General features: G+C 44.7%; 1 protein-coding gene across 1 annotated transcript in view; it reads left to right on the top strand.

Moving 5' to 3' along the window:
- The window catches only part of RPN1 (ribophorin I), a 16978-nt gene extending 7532 nt beyond the window's left edge, over positions 1-9446 (top strand). The window contains exons 3-7 of the mRNA XM_008058218.1: positions 886-985; positions 1681-1819; positions 2046-2165; positions 7307-7552; positions 8826-9446. Coding sequence (XP_008056409.1) covers positions 886-985; positions 1681-1819; positions 2046-2165; positions 7307-7552; positions 8826-9008 — 788 coding nt within the window. The 3' untranslated portion in view covers positions 9009-9446. The remainder of the gene's footprint in view (positions 1-885; positions 986-1680; positions 1820-2045; positions 2166-7306; positions 7553-8825) is intronic.
- Positions 9447-9576: the final 130 nt, after the last annotated feature.

Consider the following 9576-nt stretch of genomic DNA (forward strand, 5'->3'; position numbering starts at 1 on the left):
GCATGCGCTACCATGCCCGGCTGATTTTTTGATTTATTGTAGAGATGAGGCTTCGCTGCCCAGGCGGGTCTCGAACCCGCGGGCTCAAGCAATCCTCTCACCTCAGCCTCCTAAAGGCGCGGGATTACAGGCTGAGCCACCGAGCCCAACTTTAGCATAGTATTCTAAAATATGTGGCTTGCATTGTGACATTTCCCCTGCTCCATTTTTTTCCTGGAGCACTGTCTCTGTTGTGCTGTTTTGATTCTCTTCAACAGTTTCTCTTCAGTTTCGGGCGCTGTTCTGGAGGGGAAGTTCTGTGGGCCTTTTACAGTTCTCAGGGACTAGACTGCTCCAGACTTGCAGACCTTCTGTAGGCCTCTTTCACTCACCAACTCGATGGGGCACCACTCCTCCAAGTTTCAGCCACTCTTCTCACATTTGCTTGCTGTGCTCTCTAGGGAATCCCTGATGTGTGTTTTGAGGTTCTGCTGCTTCCTGACCTCAGTTGCCTTGTTGCTTCCCTCTGCCGTCTCCATCACAGACGTTAATAATGTGCAGGTCTGTGACTGTTGGTATTTTGGCTCCTGCCTCATGCCCCTCCCCTGTATGATGGGGTTTGATGGAGAGATATTTTGTCACCTAGTTTTCTTGTGAATGTGGTTGTGCATTTATGATTTTGCTGTCTTGTTGCTCTGTCTTGATGTGAAATTGGAGAAGATCCCAAAACAGTGCTGCCACTACCACCTCTGCCTTCCCAAAGTGTACTAGTTCATTAACTTTAGAGAACATCACAGCCTCCCTTCTGTGTAAGGAGAGTACATTCATACCCCTGTACTGCTTTCCCTCTCCTATGCCATTTTCTCTGTTTTTCATGTCACTGCATATGTTTGCTTGATCCTTTAGGTGACCAGTATGCACTGAAGATGAGGTTTGTGGACCATGTGTTTGATGAGCAAGTGATAGATTCTTTAACTGTGAAGATTATCTTGCCTGAAGGGGCCAAGTGAGTGTGATTGTTCCTTTCCTCTGCTCCCCATTCCTCAAGGGGAGCCTATGTTCTTGGGGGACAAAGTAGGTGCTCAGTAAGTAAGTTTAACTGGGAAGCATGGAGAGCAACTTCTGACTGAAGTTTAAACAGAAAAACAAGACTCAGATGAGCGCACAAGATTTATTTATGAAGTGTTCCAAAAACGTGGTGCCTTTGTGTAACAGTACAGTTTCCAAAGTTACCTCAACAAGCCAGAGTGATGGCCTGAATCTCCTGAAGGGGCAGTAGGCCTGGGCAGGCAAAAACACTGCATGTCTACTATCCCCTTTAAGAAGCCCTCATTCGTGTGAAGATAAAGAACATTTAGAATAACTCTTGAGGGACCTCTTCAAGTCCCCGAGAGTCTCCCTGGGCAGAATGTACAGGAGAGGTGTCCGCTGTGTGGCTCCAAAGGGTGGGGTTCAGTACTTGTGAAAACTTAATGAGTGGAGGATGCAGGGGTCAGTCGTGCCTCAGGAGAAGAGTGCTCTAATATTCAGAATTCAGCTGTTCCTGTGTGGTTGTTCCCCATTGCCAGGAGGGGAGCAGAGTGGAAGAATATGAACCTTTTAACCTTGAAAGGCCCCCTTAGCCTTATTATTCTCCAACTCCAAGCTCGGTTTATTAGTGTAGTTAATCTGCGGCTATAATTCTTTCCCATCTTCTTCCAGGAACATACAAATTGATAGTCCCTATGAAATCAGCCGTGCCCTAGATGAGCTGCACTACACCTACCTGGACACATTCGGCCGTCCTGTTATTGTCGCTTACAAGAAGAATCTGGTAGAGCAGCATATTCAGGACATTGTAGTGAGTAACTCCACTGTTCTTTCTTCTGTGCCTTCCACCACAGACCTTGGGTGCTGGGCGAGGACTTACCCATCTTGCCTTCCTTGGGCTGGAGTGGTTTGAGCCTACAACTGGCCCTGGGTTAAGTAGAGAAGCTGGTAGAGTGGGTCAGCCAGGGTGAATCAAAGCTTTCAGGTTCCTGCCCCTGTAGTCCTAATGAGCCCTGTCTTCCTGGTTCGCCTCCCAGGTCCACTACACATTCAACAAGGTGCTCATGCTGCAGGAGCCCCTGCTGGTGGTGGCTGCCTTCTACGTTTTGTTCTTCACCGTCATCATCTATGTCCGGCTGGACTTTTCCATCACCAAGGTACCTTCTCGTCTTTCTTTTTGCTCTTGTCAGTCATTTGCACCCTCGGTAGTGTGTATCACCAGTGTGAGCACCAGTCCTAACAGCAGACTCAGTGCAGGACCCTAAGATCCTTCCCTGACAGTAGCCTCTGCGAATCCTTATCATAAAGGTAGTTTGTTTTTGTTACTTGTGATCACCAGCACAGGGTGTTAAGTCCCTGGTTCCTGTCTTGTTTTGACTCTGGAGACACAGTGACGTGTATACTTAGTTGAGGTAGGAAAGCATGAAGAGACCGGTGCTTGTTATTCAGCTGAACTTGGAGGTGGAACTCCCCCTTAATCCTCTCATCAGCAGCCCCTCTCCCTTCCCCTCTTCTTGTGAGTTCAGCAGAAACCACTGGCCTGCCCTGTTAGCGTATATCTTTCCTTCCTTCAGTTTCTGCTCCCTGACTGATATACTCCAGGACACCTTGTACTACGCCAGGCTATACTGCAGTTATCCTCAAGTCATCCTCTTTGTCCTTCTTCCTTTTCCCTCCATTTCTCATTATTACCAACATTACTGTGTTATGAGGGCTTACAGTGCCATGCCCTGTGCTAGGTAGTAGAACCAGACATTTGTTGTCAGGTAGATGAGGTTGGAGGGAGGAGACAAACTCAACCAATGCTCGAGAACTGTGGGAATATAAGGTGACAGGCATAGTGTGTGCTTTTGGTGGTAGGGCCTGGGAAGCCATAAAGGCTGAGGGAGTGATAGGCAGAAAAGATGGGAAAGGCATTCAGCCTGAGGGGACAGTTTGTGTGGCAGCAGGAGGTGTTTCAGTGTGGGTAGGGGCACGGTACATGTGAGCAAAGGCATTGGCCCAGCTGGTACCATAGATGGGTGAGGCTGCCTAAGACTCAAGTGGTGTAGCTGGGGCAGCTACTAACTAAGCTTGTCATGCAGAAGGGTTCCAGCTAGGTTTTATTGTGAAGTATCCCCATTTTTTAAGCTTTTGTTTTCTTGATTTTTTTAAAAGTTTGTTTTAAAATAATGCCACATTTATGTAAACTTTGTAAGAATATATATAGAAATAGTTCTTATATACTTCTCACCTAGACTTGGCAGTTGATAACATTTGTCCTCTTTATATGCACACACTTGACCCTTGAACAACATGGGTTTGAACTGCGTGGGTTCACTTATATGTGGATTTTTCAGTGAAACGCAAATTGAAAATATAGTACTCAGTCAGGCTCGGTGGCTCAGCCTGTAATCCCAGCACTTAGGGAGGCCTGATTGCCTGAGCCCCAGTGACTTGGTGAGACCTCGTCTCTACAATAAATAAAAAATAAGCCGGACTTGGAAGCCTTCCAGCTACTTGGAAGACAGGCGGAAGGATCTCTGGAGCCCAGCAAGTGGACGCTGGGGTGGCTGAGAGTGAGAATCCAACTCAAAAGGAAAAAGAAAATACAGTACTCAACACAATATTCTAGAGATGCAAAATTCGAGTATATGGAGGGCTGGCTGACTTTTCATATACTTCAGTTCCACAACTCAAGGACCAACTAGGGGATTTGAGTATGAGTGGATTTGGGAATCCCACTTAGGGTGGGTGGGAGGCAGTTCTGGAGGCATGATTTTGTGTGTGTGTGTGTGTGTGTGTAATTATTTTTGCTGAATCATTTGATGGTAAGTTACAGACATTATGCCCCTTTACTCTTGAATAGCTGAGCATGTGTGTAGCCTAGAGCAAGGATATTCTCTTATATAATCACTGGTACAATGATCAAATTCAAAAAATGTAATTGTTGCTAAGCACATTCAGGCATTGTGGTACCTCTCTGCTGATCTGCCGTCTGTGCTGCCCTCTTCACAGAATTGGTAAGGTAATTGCCCATTAATTAATACTATTAACCAACCAACTAATTAGTACTATTGTCCAATGCAGTCCTTAATTAAGTTTTGCCTACTGCCTTAAGGATAACCGTTATAGCAATTATTTTTCATACTTCAGAATCCAGTTGCCATGTCCCTTTAGTTTTCTTTAAATCTGGGACAGTGTCTCAGCCTTTCATTATCTTTTATGACCTTGACATTTGAAGAGTAGAGACAGTTATAGAAAGTTCCATAACTGACCAGGCGCAGTGGCTCAAGCCTGTAATCCCAGCACTTTGGGAGGCGGACACGAGAGGATTGCCTGAGCTCAGGGGTTTGAGACCAGCTTGAGCAACATAGCAAGACCTTGTCTCTACGATAAATCAAAAAATTAGCTGGGTGTGGTGGCGCATGCCTGTGGTTCCAGCTACCTGGAAGGCTGAGGCAGAAGGATCGCCTGAGCCCAGAAGGTTGAGGCTGCGGTGGCCGTGAGCATTGTGCCACTGCACTCCAGCCTGGGTGACAGAGTGAGTCTCTAACTCAAAAAAAAAAAAGAAAGAAAGCCAGACTCGGTGGCTCAGCCTGTAATTCCGTGCCTTTGGGAGGCTGAGGTGAGTGGATTGCCTGAGCCCAAAGGCTCGAGACCCACCTGGGCAACTTGGCGAGACCTCATCTCTACAATAAATCAAAAAATTAGCCGGGCGTGGTAGTGCACGCCTGTAATTCCAGCTTCTTGGAAGGCTGAGATGGAAGGATCGCCGGAGCCCAGCAGGTCGAGGCTGCGGTGGCCGGGAGTGGCCACTGCACTCCAGTCTGGGTGACAGAGTGAGACTCCAACTCAAAAAAAAAAAAAGAAGTTCCCGTAATTTAATGTAATGCTTCTTCCTAATTAAATTGGCAAGACTACTTTAAAGAATGTTGTATCTTCAATGTATCACATCAGGAGGGACCTGATGTCACTTGGTCCTAGTACTGGTGATGTTAATTTTTCTTACTTGGCTAAGCCGGTGTCTGCTTGGTTTCACTACTATAAAGTTATTATTTTTTTCTTTGTAATTAATAAATGATCTGTTTGAGGCTATATACATATCCTCATATGCATTTACCCACTAGTTCTAGCATTTATTACTGATTACTATCTAAATCTATTTATCAATATGGTAGTAGCTACAAAATTCTGATTCCTTTTACATTATTAGTTGTCATTCTACTATAAGGAGAAACTTTTATTGTTGGTTGATTATTTGGATACATGAGTTACTTTAGTGAGTTCCTGTCTGAAACTGTTCGTTTTTGATGCTCAAATTGTCCCAGATTTGACTTTCTCTTTTTTTCCACACCTTCATCATGTTTTTTTGAACATTTTATTATTTGGGGGTCAACAGTACATTTCAGGCACATCTTATACTTTATCCAAGGGCGCTGGATCCTTTTGGTGGGGTACTGGAGTGTCATTGCTTCTAGGCCCTTTGAGCAGACAGCTGGGAGGTAAAATATATACAGTAATGAAAACGTGAATTAATACCGGTGCCTTTAATTCAGTTCAACATAGGGTTTTTGTGTGTTTTCCATCATTCCTTCTCTTCTGAATTCCAGCAACATCAATATGTCTATTCATTTGCTGAATTGTATAAACACACAAAATAGTTTCAGAATTGCTATACTCATATACTACTACAAACACCAGACCTACCAGTGGAACCCTAAAATTTGTGTGTTGTTCTTTTAGACTGATAACTTACTGTCTTTTTTTTCTTTTGAGTAGGAGTCTCACTTTGTTGCCCAGACTGGAGTACAGTGGCATGCTCATGGCCACCACATCCTCAACCTACTGGGCTCAGGTGATCCTTCCGCCTCAGCCTTCCAAGTAGTTGGAACTACAGGCATGCGCGACCACGCTTGGCTAATTTTTTAATTTATTGTAGAGATGAGGTCTTGCCAAGTTGCCCGGGTGGTCTCGAACCCCTGGGTCCAATCCTTTGACCTCTGCCTCTCAGAGTGCTGGGATAGAGTTTATTGTCAAAGTACTGTGTTCACTAGTATTTGGATTGGTTTTTACTTATTTTTTCTGTTACTTGTTTGAAATGGTTAGGTTCATTTACTTGTGTTTGGATTTTGTTCTAGTTTCCTCCTCCATCGTTAATATTTAATATTGGATATGAATTAACAAGGCTGTAAATTCAGAATTCTAAAATAGTGTGATTTTCTGTACCCTTTCCAACTCCTACCTTGTAGGTAACCAATTTCCTTGCAGGAACCAATTTTTCATCAGTCCCTGGCTATCCCCGGCCCCTCCAAAAAAGAAACAAGCAGATACTTTAATTCTTACTTTCTCTTCTTAGAGAAAAGGTAGCAATTGTATGTATTTTTTGTACTTTACTTTTTTCACTTAAATAATTCCATAAATCATCCATATTGGTTTATAGAGATCTTTCTTGTTTTTTTTTTGAGTTGGAGTCTCACTCTGTCTGCCAGACTGGAGTGCAGTGGCCGCTCCCGGCCACCGCAGCCTCGACCTGCTGGTCTCCAGCGATCCTTCTGCCTCAGCCTTCCGAGTAGCCGGAATTACAGGCGTGTGCTACCACGCCCGGCTCATTTTTGATTTATTGTAGAGATGAGGTCTCGCCTCCCCAGGCGGGTCACGAACCAAGATCTTTCTTGTTTTTATAGCTGCAGAGTATGCCATTGGACCACAGTTTATTCATCAGTTTCCTATGTATGCATCTCTTTATTTTAAACCTCTGACAATTTTTTGAGAAAAATGTGAATTGTGTGCCAAATCAGCAATCTGTAGACTAGATTCAGCGTTGGAGCTGCTAAGTTAGGACTTCTGAAATGGACATATGGTGAGAGATGATTATGGAAAATGTGTAGGCCTTCATCTAGTGGACCATGAATGACAGGATAAAGAAGCTTGGGCTTTTTCCTTTAGGCCTTGGAAGACCCTTGAAAGTTAAAGAAGGAATAAGACATAATCTTGAAGCTTTTCCTGACCTCAACTGAAGTTTCTCCTTAGCACCTTACTTGCCTCTTCCATGGTGTGCACTGGCATTATTATTCTTGATCACATCTATTTATCTGCCCTATTGGACCATGAAGTGAATATCTGCTTCATCCTTATGTCCCTAGTCTTGTCAGGGAGCCTGGTTCAGATAAATTATCAGCAAGGGTTTGACTCATGACTTCCTAAGAAAGTAGCTTTTCTTGTTTGACAGCTAGTGGTGGTGGGTGTTCTTTGGGAGTAAGTTCACAGTTTGCTCAGACCTGGATGTCATCACATACAATGTCTCTCTCTCCTCCAGGATCCAGCTGCAGAAGCCAGGATGAAGGTAGCCTGCATTACAGAGCAGGTCTTGACCCTGGTCAACAAGAGAATAGGTCTCTACCGTCACTTTGATGAAACTGTCAATAGGTACAAGCAGTCTCGGGATGTCTCCGCTCTCAACAGTGGCAAGAAGAGCCTGGAGACTGAACATAAAGCCTTGACCAGCGAGATTGCACTGCTGCAGTCCAGGCTGAAGACAGAGGGCTCTGACCTGTGCGACAGAGTAAGTGTCTGGCATCATGGTGTCCCTCAGTTTGTGGCCCTCTAAGCCCCACTTTTGGGAATTGTACTGAGTTATCTAGAGTACCACCCCACTGTTCTGTCTAGTCAGACACTAGGCAGCTCTCCCGCTTACTTGCAGGCTTGTGGGATAAGATTGCACTTAACTGTAGGCTTGTCATGTGGTACCTGCCCTTGTGGTGAAACAAGAAGTTTTGGAGTTCTGGTTGTAAGCTGGGTTTGAAGAAAGCTCTGCTAGCCTCTACAGCACCGTCTGTCTACATGGCTGGTATTGAGAGCAGTTGCTTCCTCTCCTGGTGTACTGGACTAGTCTCCAGGCTTCTTATGGTGTAGTAAGACGAACTTAGATTTTAGAATCAGTGGGTTTGAGTCCAGGCTCTCATTGACTCTGTAAACCTGGTCAAGTTACCTAACTTCTGTGCCTCAATTGCCTCATCTGTAAAATGGGAATGCTGTTAGTTCCTTACAGTGATTGTGAGTTTGAAATGAATTAGTGCAGTAAAGTGGCTGAGAGCCCTGCCTGATATGTGAGTTGTTGTCTGTAACTGAGGACAATAACCTCCCATAACCTCCTTGCAGAAGTGCCCCTCAGAGTTCCTGACTACCTTGTCTCTTCTCTGGCATTCCTTCTCCTTACCCTGTGTATGTTTCTTCATAGCACTTTCTGAAACTATTCATATACTTAAGTATTATTTGTCACCTCTATGAGGGCAAGATCTTTCCTTATTGCTGTTTTCTGGAGTCTAGAATTGTGCCTGCACTATGATTCACTAAATATTTGTTGAATGTTGAAAGAATGTGACTATACCAGCACCCTCAGCTTGACACACAGTAGGTGACAAGAGGGAGTTGTTCAGTCCTCTTGTCACCTATTCCCCCCATTGATCTTTGGTCTGACTGAATCCCTGGACCTGATTTGGCAAGCCGCAGGGAGAGAAAGAATGTTCACCACATACCTGCTTTGTACTGTGGCACCATGCTTTTCACATGCAGTCCTCACAGTTCTCTTGTATAGATTAGGCCCAGGTATGGTGCAGGGACTTGCTTGTGAGGATCAGAGCTTGAAGAAACAGGGTTTGTAGGTGGTAAACTTGGCATTTGAAGTCAGCCTCTCTACCCTGGGGCACTTTGCTTTTTACTGCATTTGTGGCTGGTCCCTGCAGAGCTTTGAGGTCTGCAGGCCTGGGAGATGGTGGGACCTGCTGAGTGAAGGTGGGAAAGCCACTCAAACCCTGCCCTGCTCTTGCCTCGGCCAGGTGAGCGAAATGCAGAAGCTGGATGCCCAGGTCAAGGAGCTGGTGCTGAAGTCGGCGGTGGAGGCTGAGCGACTGGTGGCTGGCAAGCTCAAGAAAGACACGTACGTCGAGAATGAGAAGCTCATCTCGGGGAAGCGCCAGGAGCTAGTCACGAAGATCGACCATATCCTGGATGCTCTGTAGTCCCTATCTGCTGTCCTCAGCGTGGGCCAGGGTGTCTGTACTTTCAGGGGTCAGGCAGAGCTGTGGGTGAGGGAAGTTGAGCTTTGAGGCCAGCGAAGACTGGCATCTATAATTTGTGAAAGACCTTCAAGGAAGAGAAGCTAGACCCTGGATCAGGCAGTGTGAGAAGCTTGTCCCTTGTCCTTAAATCTTTCCTTTTTTTAAAACTTAACAAAAAAATCCGATTAAAAACAAAACATCTTTGTTTTGAACAAAGGAATTTTCAATAGTTGATTGGAAGTGTTCTATTTTGAAGCTTAGGATATTTTTTCAGCCTGTAAGCCCCCGTTTTATGCCCTTTTATATTAATTCCTCATGTTTGGGTATTTTGTGAATGTATGTGTTTTTTTTTTTAAGTGTGTGTGAACAAATGGAAATAAAGCAGGGACTGTGAATTTCTGTTTCTGTTCTGTTGAGAATCTCTCATAACTTAATTCTCAACTTTGCAGATAGTACTTTTATCAAGCACTTTTTGTTTTTGTTTTTGTTGTTTTTTTTGAGTTGGAGTCTCACTCTGTTGCCCAGACTG

This window comes from Carlito syrichta, unplaced genomic scaffold (genome assembly GCF_000164805.1).
Source record: "Carlito syrichta isolate Samal-C Ts95f unplaced genomic scaffold, Tarsius_syrichta-2.0.1 Scaffold303251, whole genome shotgun sequence".
Taxonomy (NCBI): Eukaryota; Metazoa; Chordata; class Mammalia; order Primates; family Tarsiidae; genus Carlito; species Carlito syrichta.